Consider the following 23,196-nt stretch of genomic DNA (forward strand, 5'->3'; position numbering starts at 1 on the left):
CCCTGGAAAGGCCCCCTTTCCCCCTGGCCCTCAGCATCCTTCACAGTGCCTGCCACACAGTGCAAGTATGTTTATAAACTTCCATTTTCCAATGGGAGCTTGTGCTGCAGGTGTTTTCACACACCGCACAAGCTCCCATGTGAACATTGATGTTTCCGACCGTACTATAGTTGGTAACATCCAAATGAGGGTTTCGGAACCGCTGACCTATGGTCGGGTGGTTCCTGCCAAGCAACGGCATCCGTCCAACATCGCCATGAGGGCCTCTGTGTCCAATTGCTGTGAGATTAGACATATTCTATGATTTAACTGAGGTTTCTAGTGTGCAAATAGAAACTTGCACTGGAGAGTCTCCCTTGAGTATAAAGCTCACTTGAAACCTGTATTTGCTTGGCCTTATGATGTGACAGAATGCTTAACATTATTTTAAAACAGCAGTTTGTATGGGCACCACCAGAGACATTATTGTCATGAGACCCTTTGAGTATTTAATGCTTCACAATTGTTTCACCTACTGTACAATTCAGCACTGCAGAATTTCACAGTGCTGAACTTATTGTAGTACATCTAGATGCCCATTTGATCAACTGTAACAAATAACTTGATGAAATAAAAATAATTGAATTAATCTTAGTCACTAACGATCACCCAGGCCACATTCCAGTCTAGCATTTTTCATTCACTATGACACTAGACAGAGAACTCCCCTAGTACAAACAGTGCCGCACGAACTGCCAGACAAGGTCTCCTTCAGTTCGGAACAACCCCTGACCAGTTTCTACCTACTCAGGACTCATCAGTGAGAAATAGCCAGTGACATGTGTAACAATAAGTGGGATGACTTCAGTCACCCATATGTACCGGAGATTCCCCTAGGCATGTGCACTGCCCTCTTACATCGGGGAGATTGGTCAGCACTAGCAGACTGCGATTTTTGGGAATCCAGGTCATGGGAGATTTGTATGAAGATGGGATGCTACTGCCTTTTCAAACATTACAGGAAAGGTATGATCTACCGCGCTGGGACGTTTAAGCATTTAAGGCGATTACATGTCTCTACAGAAGGCCTGCGCCCATTGACGGAGTAACGAGGAAAATAGGAGGTGGATTTTGGGAAGGAAATACCAGAAGCAACATGGGTTCAATTGATCCGAAGGGCCTGGAAGAGCATACGGAATGCTGGGTTTAATCCATCACCGTTCTTTAGCCCACTCTGCCACCCCACTTCAGACATGGCCATATGCAAATCAGTCTGACCCTGTGCCTCATGGAAACAGTCCAGCCCGAACTGCCAAGCCATGCCTTCCCTGGACCAGAAACAAGCTTCCGAGGACCGGTTTATGGCATTTCAGCCGACTTCAGCCCAGCTTGCTTGAATCCACTGGCAAAGTGAGCAAGGGACTCACGTCTGAGCATACCTTGCCAACTTATGGCGGCAAAGTGGTACAAAAGGGGGTGGTGATGGACGGAGCATCTGAACCAATCAAACACTCACACTCAGTCAACAGATCTGGGTTTAATCCATCACCGTTCTTTAGCCCACTCTGCCACCCCAGTTCAGACATGGCCATATGGAAATCAGTCTGACCCTGTGCCTCATGGGAACTGTCCAGCCCGAACTGCCAAGCAGAGAGAGATCATGACACAATGGAAGTTGCGACTGGGGCCAACGATAGGAAAGAGGAAATTCGGAGTTACTTAAATGGGCCAAGATTGAGAGTACAGTTAGATTTCAGCTGGCTAAACGTACTAAAAACGAAAAGGCGATGGAGGCAGCCAGAGCGTGGGAATCGCTAGTGGTAGCACTTCAGATACTTGAAACTGACTCTGAGGTGGGCACTACTGAGGAGACTCCAGTGGGTTCCCCTGGATCAGAACTGGAGTAGGGAAGGTGGTAGGGGCCTGGTCCGGTGATGAGTGAATGTGATAATGTGAAATGCATGGCGATAGGCGGGTATGGTCCCCAAGATATCCCGAAACAAGATTTGGAGTACCTGATGTACATAGTGGAGTCTGATATTGGAAGGATGGGCACACCGGAATTAGAGGGAGCGGGTAGGCAGTTTGATTAGGTTGGTCTATTGTTCATTTATTGACTTACATTGCTAAAAAAGTAGACGTAACAGTGTCGACAATGTGCCCCTATTATGATAGGTAAATGTACGATGAGACGATTATTGAGACTTAATTTATATTGCACCAGCTTTTGAAGGAGGAATGGCTCATTATGTGAGTCTATTGGAGCACAGACATTGATGATATGATGTAAGGTATAATGTTATTCGTTGCTGTATGATGACTATGTGTGGCTTTATAAAACAATAAAAACAGATTAAAAAATAAAAATAAAAACAATAAACACTTATCTTCCAGATAATATAAATACTAGTACATTCTTCAAAATGTATATTATTTATTAAATTATGCAAAATATTTAAAAATAAAACTTTACTAACTGTATAAAATATCCATATGCTTTCCCTAGGGAGCTGTCCACCCGGAGGGACAGGGAGTTCCACCAACAGGCTAAAAGTTGCCAGTAATAAATTTACACTAGTAAATGCTGTTATACAAAGCTCCATTCTCTCATTGAAGGAGGTGGCAAGATGCAAGTCTACAAGTATGTGTAAATCTCCACTTAGAAATATTGAAAAGCAAAAAAGTAAGCAATTATATCTAGGGCTAGGAGTACATTTACACACCAATAAATCTAGACATGTATATTTACCTTTGTGAATCAGGCAGTAACTTATCAAAATAAACAGCAGACCGTCAACATAAATATATCTGTTACAGTTTAAACTATTCTTAATATATTTTGAATAGTTAACAAAAACTTAATTTAAGGGATCTTTGCTTTGGTGATGCCTAACTGCATAGCCTAGCAATTACTAACGTTTTAAATCATAAGTTGTTCCAACATCTACAATCACAATGAACTGTCTTAATGTTTAACTGGGCATAATAAAACAAAGTTGCTTGATAAATAGGGAATGATTTATGGGTCAATAAATTATATCACCTCACGGTGATATACTTTGAACACATCTCAGTATTTCTCTTGAAGGTGCTGGCTGACCTCTGAGCACATCTCCTGCATGTTCCTTTGGGATCTGATTCAAAACCCTTTTTTAATTAATCTTGTTTTTTTCATCCTTTGGCTGTTTTCCCAACTTTTATGAAGATCAAGATTTTATTAAAAGTCACTCAATCACAATGACGAATTTCATACCACCGACCAGAAAAACTTTTGTGGTTTGGGATTATGTTATCTTTGCAGCTCTTCTCGTGGTTTCTGCCAGCATTGGAGTATTTTTTGCTATCAAGGAGAGAAAGAAGAAAACCACTGGTGATTTTCTAGTGGGGGGTAAGCAGTTGACATGTGGCCCAGTGGCTCTTTCCCTGACCGCCAGCTTCATGTCCGCAGTTACCGTTTTGGGGACACCGGCAGAGGTCTATCGCTATGGGGCATCTTTCATTATTTTCTTTTTTGCCTATACATTTGTCATCATACTTACATCCGAACTCTTTGTGCCAGTGTTCTACAGGTCTGGAATTACCAGTACATATGAGGTAAGGAAATAAAATATATCCTACTACTTTGATGTGATTAAAAGGTATAGAAGCCAGATATCCTGTTATATGTTTCTGTAGCCATTTAATGGCCCTTGGATGTAGAGAGTAACTTTATCAGTTCTGCTATTTTCAAGAACAGCCTAAACTGAGGAACCACTTATACCCGCCACATAGTGAACTTACTTCAACAGATGATTAATTTTATACATTGTTATTTTAGACGATTTATTATTTCTAAGGCACATGTTTGAAAAAGCTTCCTAGCAGATGGGACAGGTGAAACCTCCATGTTTTGAGAATCTTTGTAAACTTGGACAATCATGACTCACTATACAGGACATTCAATGCAACCACTCATGGGTGCTGACGTAGTTACCCATGTACAAATAAGTTATTGTAGACAGGGATTTATGCCAACATCTTATGCCTTCTAAAGGGTCGCTAAAAGAGGCAAAACATGTTTATTTCTTTGTGGGAAAAGCCCTAAAGTATAGCGTTTATACTGGAAGGAACTTCCAGTATAAACCCCATGCTTCATACACAGTAGACACCCTTCCATTATGGCGAGCAAGGGTGTCTGTGTTTGCAGATGTCTCTCAACATTGTGCCTCTCCAGGGAGAGGGCATAACAGAGGCCCATCTTAGTGTATATGGCACTGTCCTGCTCTCTTAAAGCAGGGTAGGACAGATTTAATGAAGAACAATATGACACTATTTTATCTGTCATTGATCATGGTGTTTGAGTTGGCTACAGAGGTCAATGTTTGTGGAATTTGAGGCTAGTTTTAAACTTGTCAGGGGTGAATATGATCTCTCAGGAGTTGTTTCATGCCTCCTGGCATCTCATTTGATATTAAACATTCTTTTGTTTTAAATCTGATGGCCATATAACGATCTCACTAAAACATGTGGGCCATTGGTCTTGAGAAAAAGAACATTCATGGGACAGCTGCAATATTCAGCCATGGGGAATCACTCAATACACAGGAAAAATATGGTAGTCAAATTTCACATTAGAATTTAATGGTGTGGATCAGAATTACATCAGAGCCTAAATTCAGAGTTCTTTCACTGGGACATAAATAAAATCTGGCAACACAAACTAGCCTAAATGTCAGCGTTGCTCAACCTTTATCCGCAAAAAGGGTGTATTTATGACCAAAACGTGATGCAAGTGCAACACAAAAGGGCTTTGCAGAGCGTAGCACCAAAGCCACTTTAAGAACCATAAACATTCTCTTTGGATTCCTCAAAAAAAAAATAACTCCTAAAATGCGGTGATCTGTCTTTGCATTAAATCTTAGCATGAAATCAAAGCAGGCGCAAAAACCGGGCAAAAGTAAAATCGTGAGTTTTTCCTATGCATAGTATGTCTCATTTCTGAGAGATTACACATATTATTTTATTTACCCGTGGTTTGTAGCGTGCATACAGAAATTTCCCCTGGCCCCTTAGGTATAAATCTCTCTTAAAACAGGGCTTCCAAGTCCTTATATTGAGAGACAAGGCTTGACACTGTCTAAAAGCACCAGTTTGTTCGAGCACCCCCAGAAACATAATTGGCGTGAAACCCTTTGAGCATTTAAAGTTTCACAATTTTATTTTACCCATTGTACAATGCGGCACTGCAGCATTTTACTGTGCTGCACACATTTTACTCCATCTAGGTACTCTTTTAAGAAACTGACGCATTGATGGAAGGAATGCTTGAATTAATCTCAGCCAATGGCGATCACTTGGGCCATATTAAGGTTTATCGTTTGTCATCCATTATGTCACCAGCCAGAGACCTGTCCTAGTAGGAACACTGCAGCAAGGCCCCCTGCAGATCAAAATAAAACCAATCCCTTGCCAGTTTCGTCTACTTAGCCCTCATCAGCTAAATCCTAGTCTGAGTGCAGGACAAGGTTTCAGAATACCTGCCACACTTGTATCTATTGGAACAAACACTTTCGTTTGATGACACAAGTAAGGCCAAATTTATGAAAAGATACCGCAACGCAGCAAATCTCATTGCTGCACTGCATGAAAGGGAAAGGGCAGGAGTGCACCGTATTTAACAGTATACGGCACATTCTTGTGCAGGCCTAGTACACATTTGGCTACCTAGAGCTACTGAAGGGCATCACTGCCTCATGTTGTAAGGGTGCCTGCGTTGCATGCAGGATTATTTTAGTGCATTTCCCCCTTTGTACGTGCACTGCAGAATGCAGCACATCTAGAAGGAGCAAATAATGAGGAGAAATAAAGATATTTCTCCTTGTTGCACCCTATTCCAATGCTGAGGCAATTTGAACTCAAGCCTTTGCCTCTGAAATTGCATTTCGTTCAATGGTCCATTCATTGTTTACGCTCCATCTCCTAAATGTATCTCCCACTCCAGCTTGTTTCATCAACTACTGGGGCCACCTGCAATTCTGACGAGTTCCCAGGTCTTACAATGTTGGTAAATCTGGGAACGTGTCAGAATCCATGGGTGAATGTGTGGAAACACCCACGCTCAACCCATGGCACGCCTCCCTGCAGCAGAGTAACGCAAGTTAGCAATTTGCGTTGCCTTGCTTGACTCTAGATTTATCAAGCTCAGGAGGAATTGCTTGTGTTGATAAATCTCGTTTAGGTTTTGCGTTGCCCTTGCGTTCCCTTGCGTGGTGCAAAGATGACTCAAAACCTTGATAAATATGCCCCTTTGTTGAAAAATCACCCCTGGTGCAACTACAGCAATAGTGTGGAAAATGTTAAGAACCTCAAATCCTCAGTAATGGTAAACTGACTTTAGGTGTAAAGGACTTTTAGGTGCAAAATAAGCAGCATTGTGGTTTCACATTTTGAAGCAAAATTGCCTTCAAAATCACATAAAGGTGTAAAATAACTCAACATGATTCTTATACAGATTTTCTTTGTTTTACAACTGCCATACTTCTGTAATTGCTTTGTGACTAATATCCGGTTTGGAAGGGTGAAAGAACGTATTTCAGGGTAGCATAAAGCATATCGAAGAATTATTTATATAAAACGTTCACCAAGTCCAAACATACAATATTCTTTTATACTTCTATTAGTTCCTATTTCCTCATTGACCCTGGGGATTTAAAATGGTAATTCAACTTGGCATCCTCAGAAGGGAAGACCTTTGTCAGTGAAATTGGGAAAAATAGGAAACATTCTTACAGAAGGGTGACGTTTCCAAACTTTTGCTTTCGCTTCACCAGACACATTCCCTGCCACTAGATGTTTCTCCCAAAATGACAGAACTGCTGGCTGCAGGGAATTTTGTTTCCCTACTGTAACTTAGGGCTGTCCTTGCCCCGCCTGTCAGCAGGGAAACACAACAGCTGTGGTTCAGCAGTTTTGCACTTCCCCTGTCCCTCGCCAGATGTTACTGCTTGAAACTTCCAGCAACTGTGAATCCATGTGGTAGCAACAGCATGCAGATGATAAACGCCTATCAGCTGGTTTGTTTGACACCCTAAGTGGCAACAGAAACCTTCAAGGTTTTTTGAAATGTTCATATGTTTTGCCCTTTCCATAGATTTGCTTGGATCTTACACTTCACATACCACTAGTCATGTTGAAAATTGTGACCACATATCATAAGCAAATGTCAGCAGAGAAAGATTAACTTATTAACCTATCTTACTGACGAGTGAAAACAAAGGGGTCTAATAGAAGGTCCTTGGACTGATGTTATACAAACAGAAATGTTTCAAGAAGTCTTTGGGCTTGAAGGGACGGGAAGCAGCGATGATGAGGCACGAATCCTAACTACAAACTGCAGAAAACTCTACCAAATTAACTTGTAGACAATTTGAAATGCAAATCCGAGTTTAAAATCATACGCATGTTTCAAACTAGTATGTTTTAAAATCCCTATTTGCTTTCTTATATGTCTGTGAAAACTTCTAATTGAAAATCCGAGTTGTAATACATTTCCAGTCATTTTGATACAGTTTCTTGAACCCAATTTATTTAATAAAGCAGCAAGCTTAATATTAGTGGTGGTTTTTTGATCAAATTGTAGGCAATGATTATATTTTGTGAGTTAGTTTAAATCACACCCTAGCTCTTAAATATCTTTAATCATGCTCTATTGGTGTTCCGTTCATCACTTGTTGCATGTTCATAAAAATTGTGTTGAAGATTGACATTTAAATTAAGCACAAACAATTCTGTTTACATTGTAAAAGATCAGAATTCTTGCTGAGGTCCTAATAACTTTGAGTTTGAGTTGATTTCATACGGATTTACTATGATGTTCACAAGCTACCAACAGCTGCTTCTAAAAATATATAATGATTGAAAACATTACACTAGTCAGTCAGTTGCCCTGCATGTTTCCACCAGGCAGAGTGAGCGAGGCGCCCTATTCCAATGCTGAGCCAATTTGAACTCAAGCCTGTATCTCTAAAATGGCAGCTCATTCAATGGTCCCTTCATTGTTTACACCCATTATCATAAATGAATCTCTGTCTGTAGCTGGTTTCATTTACTCACTGTCAAACTATACCAAAGCAAGCAACATAAATAGAAAATAAAAATGTAATATTCTTTCCCGGCCGACCATGAACATTTACACTGTTTCATTTGGCCGTAATTTCTTCTTTGATCTAAGAAATGTAATGTTATTTCATTTTATAAAGTGCTCGAATGCCCAATGGTGTCTTGGTGCTGCTTTGATAGGAGCTATTTCAGACTGAAATTGTTTTCTGTTGAGTTTTTAAAGTATGAAAGAATTTATTGCCTGAGATGCAAGATATTCTTTGATTCTTTAAGTTCAAGTGAGTTCCATAGTTTTGCAATACAGACCACGGAACGTCTGCCTCCTTACTTTGGGGACTACCACATTTTTTGCGGCCATAGAGTGTAAAGATCTGGTGGAGGTGTACCAGGAAAGGTTTTGAATTAGGTAGTCTGGCCAATATTATGCAGTGCTTTCAAAGGATCACTGACATAATATCGAAAACAACAATATCGACCTACCAGGATATCGTGTCAAGAATATCGATGGACAAAATATCGACATCCTATCTCTACAAAGGTAAGTAAAAAAATATTTAAACCAAAATATCGTTGTTTAAAATGTTGTTGTTCAAAATATCGTTTATTTTAAATGTTCTAAAAATAATATAAAATAATTAATATAATAAATGTAATTAATAAAATAATACATATAATATAAAACACAATTAAACATGCACATATAAAAATGATTATATATTGACTTAATATTGATACATAATTACTTTATTAAATTATAAAATGTTAGACACATACTAAAAATGATAAATGCATATATATATATATATATATATATATATATATATATATATATATATATATATATTATATCCAAAAGAAGATTTCTCCACCCAAGAAAAACCGGAAGGACACATCGGGGATACACAGGAGAATGCATTTATTGAAGCACTGTCGGCATTATGCGTTTCGGCATACTGCCTTAATCATATGCCCTTGCACCAGTAACTTGCATCAGTCCGTTTTTAAATAGAAATCCTGCCCCCATTGATTGGAGCCCAGCTGAGTCAGGTTTGTTAGAAACATCCCCACAGTCCATCTCTGCGGACTGCATATCCCATACTGCACCATCTTGGCTGAATGGGAACCCGTTTTCTGTTGACTCCTTGAATCTCATGGTGAGTGCTGGTTATTTAAAATGTACGTAAATGCGTGCAAATTTCATCTTCTGATATCACTGCTAAAATAACACATCTCCTGGGTCCCCTTTACGCCTTACTGCAAATATCCAATTCACGCCGTACCGAAGACTCTGCTACAGTGAGCCGGTCTCCCTGTGTAGTCACAGACTGTATATGCTCACAGCAGTACATGGCGATCCTTGGATGCAGGGGCCAAAGCTGATCCAATCCCTTGGCGAAAACAAAGTAGAGCGGAAGCTCTTGCCCATGAAGCTCTGGCCTACTTGACAGGCGGGTCCCCCAAGCACGTCAGGGGCTAGCGTGCAAAATGTCCAAAAGAAGATTTCTCCGCCTAAGAAAAATTGGAGGGACACATCGGGGATACACAGGAGAATGCATTTATTGAAGCACTGTCGGCATGACGCGTTTCAGCATACTGCCTAAATCATATGCCCTTGCACCAGTAACTTGCATCAGTCCGTTTTTAAATAGAAATCCTGCCCCCATCGGTTGGAGCACAGATGAGGCAGGTTTGTTAGAAACGTCCCCACAGTCCGTCTCGGCGGACTGCATATCCCATTCTGCACAATCTTGGCTGAAGGGGAACCCGTTTTCTGTTGACTCCTTGAATCTCATGGAGAGTGCTGGTTATTTAAAATGTACGTAAATGCATGCAAATTTCATCTTTTGGTATCAGTGCTAAAATAACACCTCTCCTGGGTCCCCTTTACGCCTTACCGCAAATGTCCAATTCATGTCGTACCGAAGACTCTGCTACAGTGAGCCGGTCTCCCCGTGTAGTCACAGACTGTATATGCTCACAGCAGTACATGGCGATCCTTGGATGCAGGGGCCAAAGCAGATCTAATCCCTTGGCGAAAATAAAGTAGAGCGGAAGCTCTTGCCCATGAAGCTCTGGCCTACTTGACAGGCAGGTCCCCCAAGAGCGCCAGGGGCTAGCGCGCAAAATGTCCAAAACAAGATTTCTCCACCCAAGAAAAACCGGAGGGACACATCGGGGATACACCGGAGAATGCATTGATTGATGCACTGTCGGCATGATGCGTTTCGGCATACTGCCTTAATCATATGCCCTTGCACCAGTAACTTGCATCAGTCCGTTTTTAAATAGAAATCCTGCCCCCATTGGTTGGAGCCCAGCTGAGTCAGGTTTGTTAGAAACGTCCCCACATATATATATGGGTCCTTGGGAGAAGCAGATTCAGTGGAATTTATCTGTTTGGCTACCTGTACAGTGGTAAGTGGGGAAAAAGAAGCTAAAAGTTTTAAATCTGAGGTCATTCTAGCTGACGTTTTAAATTTTGTTAAAAAGGCTGAGAAAATGTCCTTTACTTTTGACTGAAAGAAGGAGCAAAATGTATTACAGAAAGTCTGACTAGCATTAGTATTTCTGTTTTCGGCAATATTGGATAACAATTTCACCATTTTAAAGAGTTCCTTAGTGGAGTTTTCTGCAAAATTAATTTTTTGTGTGAAGGAAGTTGATTTTGCCTCAAACAGCATGACGTCCTTTACTTTTGACTGAAAGAAGGAGGAAAATGTATTACAGTAAGTCTGACTAGCATTAGTATTTCTGTTTTCGGCAATATTCAATAACAATTTTACCATTTTAAAGAGTTCCTTAGCGGAGTCTTTTGCAAATACAATTTTTTTGTGTGAAGGAAGTTGATTTTGCCTCAAGCATCATGATATTATAATCATTTAAGGATTTTTTATATGATTCTTTATCGACTAGTTTATAGTGAAATCTCCATTTTCTTTTTAGTTTGTGGCACACTTATTTTTGAGATTTTAGCCAGTCAGAGTACCATGGTTCTGATCTTTCTCAGGAGCTAGTTGATTGGCAGCATTATTCAGCCAACAATGGTAGTTGACAAATGTTTGGTCTAAGTTTTCGGCAGGAGTTGGTATTGTTTTGTTGAGAGTAGATTCTAGGCTTCCAGAGTCTAATTTTTGCCATGTGAGAATGTTTTAAATCACAAGTGGTGATGTGGGAGGGGCATTTTATCAGTGGATGAGATGTCAAACAACAGCTCTGAGTTATCTGACCAGGAATGTGGTAAGTCCTTACAGAATTGTAGTCAAGGATGTCAGTGTAGATCCCATCTGAGGTTTGTCCCGCCACATGGGTGGGCACATAAATCATCTGATTTAAGCCTAGACTGGCCATGGTTTTAATAAGTGATTCAGATTCTTTATTTAATTTGTTCTGAAGAGGAAAATTAAAATCAGAAAGCACTGAATAGTTAGTGTTATCAAATCTGGATTTAAGACTAAGACTGAGTTGTCAGATCAATGATGGCCTAGGGTTTAGTTGTCAATAGATGAGGCGACCGGTAAACGTGTTTTTAGCATTTAGTTTGATTTTAAAGGCTAGGATATCAAAATCGGCATTATGAATGAGAGGGGAGAGGGCTGCATAAGCTCATTTTTATAAATATTAGCGAGGCCTCTACCTCTTCGATTAGGCTAGTCGTATCTGTGAATAGAATAGCCTAGGGGTAGAGCAGTTACAAGGTCAGGGCCTGCCGATGGATCAGCCCATGTTTTTGGTATGAAAATGAGTTCTATTTTGTTGGACTTGATAACATCATTAAATTCTACTTTATTTTTGATTAGGGATCTCATATTTACTAATGAACAAACCAAGGGAATCAGTGTGTATTGAATCTTTCCTTATCCCTGATTCTAATATGGAAATGTCTTTGTTTTTTAAGTTACTAAGCGTAAATTTACACGAGGAGCATTTAAGATCAACTTGCGAATGAAGGATGACCCAGGAGGGTTTCTTACCGGAAGCTTGGAGTGAAAGCAGGTTGTCTCTTGTATACGTCTGTTCATAGATGAGAGGTGTGATTAGGTTAAATCAGTCACTACAGTAACTCTCCACTCAATTGCCTATACTGGTTTCCTGGAATATTGAATATATATTTTAACACAGATTACATTTTGATAATCATGTATTACTAGGAGAGTAGATTTCTCAGCCTGTGGAACCGAGTTATATCCTGTATGCTGAAGTTGATCCACTTACATGAGCTCTCAATCAATAACTTTTTTTATGCAGGCCTGAAAAGTTCAAAAGCTGGTGCATCAGATATTGATTATCAATAGTTATATGCTGAACGTTTATTTAGTAAGGTTGTTTGCCAGAATATCGATAATAAAAGTATTGTGTGACATAAACATTGTGGACAAAATACTTTTCAGTAATGTGTAGATTTCCTATGATTAACTCATTTAGGGAAATAGTTTTGTAAATGATACTTCAAACACTATATTTTTGTTTAATGATATTTAGACCTCAGTATACTAGTACCATACCTTTTTCAAATCTATTTTAACTATCTATAGAAGAAACACCTTTCATTCACCACTCCAACAATAAATATGTAGGCGATGTGCACTAATCTGCAGCCTTACCAATGTGTCAATAACAAAGTACTTTGCATAATTAAAGAACAACTCCCTTATGCCTTTAGGAAATTGAGCAGCATATATTATGTTTCACCTAAGCTCTTAACAAACTTAATCATTTGGGGATAGCAGTATATGTGCCCTTTGGGTCTTAATAATGATCTGAACAAGTTCACAATTAACAATGATAGCCTGACTAGTTCTGGCTTTAACATAATAAATGTATTAGACATGAACCATCAACATTAGAGGACTGATTCACAAACTGCATTTTGTAGTATGGAAACTAGTACTCCAGTAGTGCTACTCATGTACCACAAAATCCAATTCTCAAATCTACAGCCAAAGTTCTCCATGTCTCCACTACAGTGGCAGAGATCTCGAAACATGTAGGTAAACTACTTTTTTAGTAAATGTGGAGGAACTAGGACAATGCTGGTAAAATGGGGATAATAACAAAAAAATAACAGAGGTATTGAGAAAATTAAAGAGGGAACACACAACCTTACATTTCTCAAAATACACTTTTAAACATTCTAGAGCCTAAATAGTGTCAAAACAGCCTTAACCGTACACAAGTCCAGATCTAACGCCACACAATAGCCAGCCACTGATACTGCAACACACTACCAGAAGCAACAACGGAGGCAGTTTATTAAACTAACAACCCATAGGAATTCATTTTATTTTAACAGTCTTACAACAAATTATATATACATATATATAATACTAAATTATAGCTATAAACACACACACGTGACTGTATATGTGTGAGAAATACATATTTTTTATTAGTTATTTAAATGTCCTAATTTACAACAAATGATTTAAATGAGTACGGAACTTTTTATTTTTTTTATTATTATTTTATATTTTCCCCCCAGTACATGTTACAGCACAAGTAAGCAAAACACAAAACACAAAATACAAAATACTTTCAAGCAGTACAAAATAAAGAGAAGCAAACTACATTTTCCAATAATGCATGCAGTTTTTCGCCCCGTGTCCTAATCCCCTTCCCCATTCTGCCCAGCTTTCCACCGAGCTATGGGTTGCCATATCTTCCCTCCCCGTATTTTTGCCCTTCTGCCCTTCCTGTCGTATATCGCTTTCTCCAAATTATACGTGGACAATAATCTTGCTACCCAGATTTGAAATGTTGGAGGTATCCTATCCAGCCATGCCCTCGCAATACCGATCCGAAAGACAGCAGCTGTCATAAACAAAAATTCTATATGGGATTCCTCTGCGCCTGCCATCACCCCCAACATTATTAATTCATCAGACATTTTGATCTTGATCCCCAATGAGCCCTCCAGAAATTCCTCGATTGCTCCCTTCAGAGTATGTAGTTGTGGGCATTGCGCAAACATATGTACTATGTCAGCGTTACTTGCATCACAACGTGGACAGGTTATTCCTGACATCCCTCCCCACTGTGCAATTCTAGCCGGGGTATGATAGAGGGAATACACTGTTTTGTAATGCTGTGATTGCAGCGTTGCTGAACACAGAACTGAACTTCCTAAATCCAAAGACATCTGAAATCCTCACAGGCTAGACCCCACTTTCTCCACCCACTTACTAGCATGTTTATCCCTGTCGTCACTTTTAAGGGCACACAGTTCTACATACAGATGTCGGATTGTACAATGCTTACTCTGTTCTAAATAATCCAATAATCTACAATGGTTAAACCCTGTAGGACCTCCCTTTTTATTTACCAAATAGCTTCTCACCTGTAGATACTTAAAGAAACTATTAGTAGGTATATCGAATTTATTTTTGTAACTCCTGGAATTGTAATATCTCCCCCTCCCTGTCCATTAAATCTCCGATCTACTTGATACCCTTAGTGTCCCAAACCCTCATAGTTACATCCCTAAAGATGTCCCCCGGGAGTGAATGGTTATTTAACAGTCGAGTATATCTACTGTATCTCCCCATTCCAAGCTTTTTAGTTACCGCCTTCCAAATGTTATAGGCCGCTCTTAGGGTCTTAAACCTGGTGTGTTTATAATAACTATAATCAATCGTATTTAAAAAAGCGTTCTCAGCTTCCCCACCTATCAGTACTCTATATACATTTGTGAAGGTAGATCTGTCATCCCTTTTTGTCTCTCCCCTACCACCTATCAGCCCTTGAAAATATTGCATGGCCGCAGCCCAATAATAGAGTTTAAAGTCTGGGGTCCCCCATCCCCCTTTTTCCCTAGAAAGTGTCATGAATCTATAGGCTCTCCTGGTCTTCCCTTGTGCCCAAATCAGTCTATTAAGAATTACTTCCAGTCTACTAAACCAACTCTGATCAAAAAGAAGAGGAATGGCTCTAAAAATATAAAGACATTTCGGCAATGTGACCATCTTGTTCACATTTATGCGTCCCATTAGTGTCAAATGTAGATTGTGAATCCTTTCAGTATTCTTTTTAACTTTAGCTAATAATGGTTCCATATTCACCCCCACTAGGGTATCTAAGTCCGCTGTCACCCTAATCCCAAGATATAACGCCTCGGGGACTACTCTAGCATCTTGGTGTGTTGTGTATCTGTTCTGAACTATCTGAGTCTTCCCTTTGTTAATCAGATACCCTGATACTGCCCCGAAATTCATAGCCTCCTGTTCTATCTCAGTTATAGCCCTCCCTGGTTCCGGAGTAATGAGCGCCACGTCATCTGCATAGGCGAATAATTTATAATCCATGTCGTGCAACCTGACCGGGGGGATATTATTATTACAAACTAATCTTCTTAGCATGGGATCCAGGTATAAAGCGAACAGCAAGGGTGAAACGGGACAACCCGGCCTGGTCCCACGTCTTATCTGTATTGCCCTTGTATGACTCTTATTAATTCTCACCCTCGCTGTCGGCTTCTCATATAAGACCTGAATTGCCCTGATGTAACCCTCGCCTATCCCAAACCACTCCATAACCTTCCACAAATAGTCCCAGGAGACCCTGTCAAAAGCCTTAACTGCGTCGATAAATATGGCCGCGACAGGATCCCTGGCAACCTCCGCAGCATCTAAAACGGTGATCAGTTGTCTAGTATGCTGGGTGGTCCCCTTTCCAGGAATAAATCCATGCTGTGTTTTACTGACTAACCCCTCTATAACCCTGCTTAATCTCTGTGCCAATGCTTTAGAAATTTTTTTTGCGTCCGCATTTAAAAGGGTGATTGGTCTGTAGGACCCAGGTTCTAATGGGGATTTATCTTTCTTCAATATCACCACTATATCTGCCCCTGCCCAAGACGGTGGCGCTAACCTACCCATCTGCGACTGTCTAAAAGTCTCCAACATATCCTCCCCCACTGTGTCCCAGAATGTTTTATAAAACTCTGCCGGTATTTGATCCGGCCCTGTAGCTTTCCCAGCGGGGAGATTAGTCACTGCTGCTCTTATTTCCTGTAGAGTTAAAGGGAGATCTAACTTCTCTTTCTCCTCCTCATGTAACCTGTTGTGTGATGTTCCTGCCAAGTACTCCATAATCCCCAGTCCTATATTGTTTAAACCCTGTGCATATAAATTCCCATAAAATTCCCTAAATGCCTCCTGTACCTCTTCCACCTTATCTACAATGTTGCCTGTGCTATCTCTAATTTCCTTGATTTCTCCTGCTGCTAGTTTTTGTCTGATTCGGATTGCCAATAGGTGTCCTACTCTCTCATTATATTCATAGCACTTTTCTTTTTTAGCCAGGAAGTGCCCCGCCGCCTTCTATGCCAAGCTTTCCACTGCTTCTGCTTTGTTTAATTCTATTTCCAGCAATAACCCCTCTATTGCTTCATGATTTAGCAGTGCCTGGGTTAAACGTTCTTCTAGCCTCTCCAATTCCTTCAGCCACATATCCATCTTAATTTTCTCCTTCTTATTCCTCTGTAATGTGTTGCTCAAGGTTTCCCCCCTAATTCCGGCCTTGAACGCATCCCAGACCATATAAGCTGGAGCGGACACCCTATTTATCTCCCAAAACTGTACAATCCATTTCTGCATCCGATTAAGGTATCCTTCTTCTTTTAAAAGCCTTCTCTCAAACGACCAGGCATACTGTTTTACCCTGTCTCTGCTAGCCAGCGGGAGGATTAACACCAATGGATTATGATCTGATATAATCCTTGGCAGCCGCTCTATCTGGGCGCCATTTATCTTAGAACTTGACAAAAGAAAAAAATCCAGCCTGGCGACCATCCTATGTGGCGCTGAATAATAAGTACTCCCTGTCCCTAGCGGATTGTTATTAGCCCACACATCTACCAGTGCATTATGTTGCACTAAGTTATTTATCGCATTACAAGTTTTCCTTTTCCTCCCAGCATACCCTCCCCCGCCCGTCTCTCCCAGCCCACAATCCCCACAACATATTACAGGCTCTGGCCACAATGCGAGTTCCAAATCCAAATACTCAAAAACCTCCGGTACATCATCAGTAGCGCCATAAATAGAAACAATTGTGAAGTGCCCAGCGGATGTTTCCACTTCCACTATTACCCATCTCCCCTCCTGATCCTCCTTTTTTCTTTTTATTTTGACAGCCCCTTTCTTAGCTAAGATAGCTACTCCTCTTGTCCTACTATCCTGATTTGTATGAGCAAGAACATCATACCCCATTTGCTCCAGCATGAATTTGTCCTTCCCCACAATATGAGTCTCTTGGAGGCATATCACGTCCATCCTTAACCTCCTTAGCATAGCTGCAGCCTTCTGCCTTTTCCCTCCGTTATTCAATCCACATATGTTCAGAGAGGCCACCCTTAACGCCTTGTATATTTACAAGGATTTTCCATACTGCCTGCCAACTTAAAACTCTCTTCTTTCATTATATATACCCATGCTTCCTCTTCTTTATGTATTTTGTCATTTTGTGCTGTTTTCTCCACCCAACCATCACCAAACCTTCCCCCCACTCCCCCTCCCCTGCCCTCCCCTCCCACAGTCATCCCTCCCCCTCCCCCCACTTTCACAGGCAAATAGGTCATGCATGACCTATGTGTGACTGCTCGCGTTGTAGTATCGTCCTCCCTCTCCTCCCCGCAAATTTTAAAGCCAATACATCACTCTTTTACTGTATTATTTTTCCCCCTACGTTGTTCAGTCAACTCTTCTAGATATTCCCCCGCCTTTACTTCTGAAAAAAACATTCTAGTATATCCTCCAGTGATAACCTTCAATTTCGCCGGGAACATTAAGTATGCCTCTGCACCTTGCAGACGAAAAGGAGCAATTAATTGCCTAAGGCGCCACCGCCTCTCCACAGTCACATGACAAAAGTCAGGTCTCGAAAAGAACGTGACCCCCTCAAATGTTTTCTTAGAATCTGGTCTGGCTTTTTCCATGATTTCTTGTCTTGCCGAAAAGTTGCCAAAAAGATCATCATGGCTCTTGGCAGAGTATCCTGATTCCCACCTCGTTTCTTTCTTATTGTTAGTGGAAACCTGTGTGCCCTTTGGACCTCTACCTCCCACTGCCACTGTGCTTCCGGAAATGCTCCTTTTAATAACTTAATGACATACCCTCTTGCATCCTGCCCCTCTACACCTTCCTCCAGTCCAAGAAGTCTCACGTTGTTACGCCGCTGGCGGTTTTCAAAGTCCTCGATTTTCCACTGCAGATCCTCCACGACTTTTGTCTGCTCCATCTTAAACACCTGCCAGTCCGTTACCTCATCCTCGAACCTTCCTGTTCTTTCCTCCACCAGCACTACTCTCTCCTCGACCTCTTCATATTTTTTATTCATTTTTCTTATAGAAGCCTGTATTTTTTTAGTGTCATGCCTTGCTCTACGGCTCTCTGCCCTGGCTTCCCCCTGTATTTGTTTTAACATATCGACCAGCAGGTCTAATGTAGCATGCTGTGCGGCTCCACTCTCCTCCCCTCCTGTTATGCCTTTCCCCTGAATGCCCTCCTGATAGATGCCAGATGTTGCAGAATAATCCCATACAAGTTTTTTGTTTATATTTACTAGAGAGCCTCGTTTTGCTGCAGATTTCCTCCTTCTCTGAGTGTTTATATCCTTAGAGCCACTGCTTTCCTCGGCGTCCGAACTTATATCACTAGTCTCTATATCTTCCTTCTCCTCACTAGAGGAATCTGACCCCTCATTAACTGAGTAAAACGTATCCCCTTCACGTTCTCTCTGTGAGTCCAGACTTGCGAGACTCCCCCATTTTGCACACTGCTTCTGCCTTACATCATTATTTAATTCCGCCTCTACCTGTAACAATGCATCCATCATCTGGGCGTTATTCATACCTTCAGCCCCTGCGATGGCATCGCTACCTACTTCCGATAGCCTCCCAATCTCCGTCCCCGCAGACTCCGTCTCCTCAAACTCAGCTGAATTCCCAGGGGGCATGCCAGTCACTAGTTGGTCCGAGCTCCGATTCTGTATTTTCCCGGTCTGGGTTGTGCCTTGCAAGTTCTCCTCCGTCTCAACCATCACCGTTAACTCCGTGGTGTTCATACCAATAGCTGACTGCTTCAGATTCCGGCTCTGTAGGTTCTCTGCCGCTCCGTCTATTCCAGCGGGAAGCGTATCGTTCACCGCGGCTCTTCCTGGTTGCTTAGCAATCCCGACGCCGACGTCCTCGAGGACGGCCTTCTCTCCTCCCGCATCGAGCTGGGTGTCGCCCATGGGAGAGCGGCTCACAGGGGGTCTGACTGTAGCCCCAGTCGATATCTTCATGTTAAATGTCTCTGTCAAGGTAGGCTTCTGAGGTTTGCATCTCTGGCGTCCTTGGTTGCCGTCCCACCAATACTCCGTACGCTCCTGGCATTGTCTTTATTTAAACTCTGCGTTACTTGCGATGTTTCATTGTGTACTGCTGCAGCTTGTGTTGCTTTTAAGCCTATTTTCTTTTCCTTTTCTGCTTTCCGCTGCTGTGCTTCTTGAGTCGCACTCACAGCGTGTGTTGATCTTTTGTACGGTAGTGGCATTTTCGGTATAGTCCCGGTCCGGGAGCTATCACTCAGTGCTTGACTCGCACCATTTACTGTCGGAAAGAGCTTCTCTCTATCCTTGTCCTTCTCGTGTCTCGTACGCTGAGACATTATCTTCACGCCGCCATATACACGCTTCCAGCACTCCTTCAAAGTCGTGCACGCAGTATACACTTGCTGTTGAAGATGAGGATCTTTGTGTCCGGTATTCTTTAGGAGTTTCTGTATTATCCTGTAAACCAGCCACATCTCCGCCTTAGATAATAATCCTTCTTCATTCTCCCGGTCGGGAGAGGGAGTAAATGCGACTTACTCTACAGCGCACTAGCGGCCATCTTGCCCTCCGAGTACGGAACTTTTAATGCAATTTATTCCAAATTAAATAATGTAAGTGAGGTTGCATTTTTTGAAATTATTGTTTAACAGTTAACTTCAAGTTAATAATAATGCTAATACATTCTTTTCAATGTATATTTTCCATTACAATATTTGAAATTGTCATTTAAAAATGTATACTTTTTTACATAGGGTTCTGTCCACCCAAGTGGTGTATAGTCCCACCGACAGGTGAAAAGTTACTAGTAATAAATTCACACTCATAAATTCTGTATACATAAGGCTCCAATCACTCAATGAAGGAGGTGGATACATACAAGTCTACAGGCAGGTCTAAATCTCCACTCAAAATTGTTGAGAAGCAAAAATGTAAACAATCATACCTAGGGCTAGGTGTAATTTTGTACACCAGGAAATCTACACATGTATATTTACCTTTGTAAATTAGGCTGTAACTTATTAAAATAAACAGCAGACCTTCAACCTAAATGTATCTGTTACAATTCAAACATTTCTGAGGGTAATTAACAAAATTTTGTTTAAGCAATCCTTGCTTTGGTGATGTGTTAGACCATATATCCTTAGCGGTGGTCTTCCCCCAAACGTTTTTCCTGCTTGCCTCATATCTGGCTGATTTTATTTTGGTTGGCCTTATGACTCTGAGTACTTTCCTACTGCGGACCAATGCTTCAGTGCATGTGCTTTCTCCCCCGAACATGGTTTGATTGATGTATTCACAATTGGCATATTTAATTTACTTGTGAGTCTATAGTGTAGTACATTACATATGCCCAGGGCCTGTAAACTAAATGCTACTAGTGGGACTGCATCACTGCTTGTGCTACCCACTCCAGTTGAGTTTAAACATGTCTAAGGCCTTCCATTGCAAGCCTGTACATGCAGTTTACACTGCCACGTCGAGTTGTTATTTAAAACCCCATTGTCAAGCCTTAAACTCCCCTTTTATTACATATAAGTCAGCCCTAATGCAGTAGCAGCCCGCGGAGGGAGTTCCGTGGGGCAGTGAGGCGGGTGGGTGAGGGGCAGAGTGGGGGGTACTAAACACCCGAATATGGATGAACAGAGGTAAGTAAACATTTAAATGAATAAACTGAATTTCGTTGAGCGTGCTGCGTTGCATTTTGCGATGCAGCCCGCACAACGAAATTATTTTCATTTATTTAAATATTTACTTACCTCAGTTTATCCACATTTTGGTGTCTACTACCCCCACCCAGCCCCTCCCCTGCCCGCCTCACCGCCCTACATCACTCCCTCCACGGGCCGCTACTGCCCTAATGTAGATTCTAGGTATCCCATAGGGCAGTGTTCTATGTAAACAAAAGGTAGGACATGTCCTTTTATGTTTTACATGTCCTGGTAGAGAAACCCCCAAACCTGTCTTTCACCACTATGAGGCCTACCCCTCTCATACGTTAATATTGTGACTTCCTTAATACATTTAACAAGCTGACATTCCTAATAGAGAGAAGATAGATCTGTTATGTTAAGTACCTATGGAATGCAATTGTAAATCATCTTTAATGGTAGAGTTAAATCTGTTGGGATTATCAGCTGCAGTGCATTTGCAGTTGCTTGAAAAAGGTTTCAGGGATTCTCAGCTGCAGTGCTTCCATATATACTCTACTGCTAGACTTTGCCACATATTTCAAGATCCTTAGAAGATTTTTTTTAAATGTGCTCTAGTGTTTTTCGATATATCAATGCAATTAATATGGCATTATAAATCGGCAGTTAATCATGTTCATGGGGGTTGCACCCCGGAAGAGGGAAGATTTAAAATAATCTGCCTCATTACCGGAAACCGCTCTAAACTCTTTAACTACCCAACTTGCGCATTGTTAAACCCTGTTGTAACTGCTTATGGTTGTATATCATACTTTACTAGATGGTAGCAGAGACCTAACTTTCATCGCTGCATGTACTTATGGGATTATTCCTTAAACTGCTAATAAAGAGAAATTATGATTTATGTGCATTGTATGCACTAATCATATAGCATTTTTACAAATGTCTCATTCCAGATATTTAATAATTTATTGTGTAACAAAATATGTGTTTTGAATATGAATTTCGTAGCGCGCGCTGCATCGCATTTTGCGATGCAGGGTGCACTACGAAATTTGTTTTATTTATTAAATTGTTTACTTACCTGCAGTTATCCATATTCCATTGTTTACCTCCCCCCACCTTGCCCCTCCCCCGCACCGCCTCCCTGCCCCACTTGAACTCCCTCCACGGGCCGCGGCTGCAGTACATGTCTGGGTTGGGTGACACCTACACTTTGTGCATTTTCTCTAGACAGTCACAAACACAGAAAGGTGAGGCTCAACTGCTTTCTGAGCACTAATCTACATTCATCTTCATTCTCATGGGTCTTCCTGGGCATGGGGAATGGGAGTTACTGACACATATACTTCAATAGATAGTGTCTTGTCACACAAAGCACTGATTTACCCCCAAATATAGCCTGGCAGATAGTCCTGGCTTGACAGGGATCCATGTCCACTTCGGAGAGGTGCTTTGAAGTCACCCCCTACATGAAAGGCCTTTTTGGGTATAAGTACTGGGTCTCTGATGCCCTAATATCAGACACTTCTAGATCTTCCACCGAACCTCTGTCAGAACCACAGCTGTGCTGCTTAAAGGACTCAACTGGACTGCTTTTCTGGAAGGACTGCTTTTTTGCTTGTTGCTATGCTGCCTGCTGCTTTTACCCTGACTCTGCTGGAAGGACTCTGCCTTCCCCCATAACGATCTCAAGAGCTTGCTGGCTTGCCTCCTGTTTTCTGAGGTCTCAGGGGCACAAAATACTCCCTATATTTCTGCTGGTGCTGCTGGACCTTCTGTGAGTGCTACCCATGCCTGAGGTGCCTCCTCAACACTATGGGTCACAGAAGTGAGTTCTGCAGCTGTTTTAATCAAAGTTCATTGCATTGCATCGACTGTGTGAGAAATTCCTTCACATTGCCCTTCGATGCCAATGCAGTGGCTGTCGAACGACACTGGTTCCACAGCCTGCACAGCTTGATGACGACACTCTGTGCAGCTTGACAACGACGCATTGTGTTCACTTCAACAGAGATCGATGCCAACACTGTCCCCCCTTTTGTGTGGCTCAACAATGAAGCAGTAGACTCTCGATATCGACAAAAGCTCCATCCAATGTATTTCATCAGATGGACTTGTTTGGGTCCTGTATTCCTTCCGTCGATCACGCCTGGCCTGA

At 41.4% G+C, this 23,196-nt stretch overlaps 1 protein-coding gene across 1 annotated transcript in view; it reads left to right on the top strand.

The window, feature by feature from the left end:
* The first annotated feature begins 3,010 nt into the window (after nucleotides 1–3,010).
* Nucleotides 3,011–23,196, top strand: part of LOC144825992 (sodium-coupled monocarboxylate transporter 2-like) — a 219,457-nt gene continuing 199,271 nt past the window's right edge. The window contains exon 1 of the mRNA XM_078684210.1: nucleotides 3,011–3,573. Within this exon, the coding sequence (XP_078540336.1) occupies nucleotides 3,217–3,573 (357 nt within the window). The 5' untranslated portion in view covers nucleotides 3,011–3,216. The remainder of the gene's footprint in view (nucleotides 3,574–23,196) is intronic.

This window comes from Lissotriton helveticus, chromosome 3_2, assembly GCF_964261635.1.
Source record: "Lissotriton helveticus chromosome 3_2, aLisHel1.1, whole genome shotgun sequence".
NCBI lineage: Eukaryota > Metazoa > Chordata > Amphibia > Caudata > Salamandridae > Lissotriton > Lissotriton helveticus.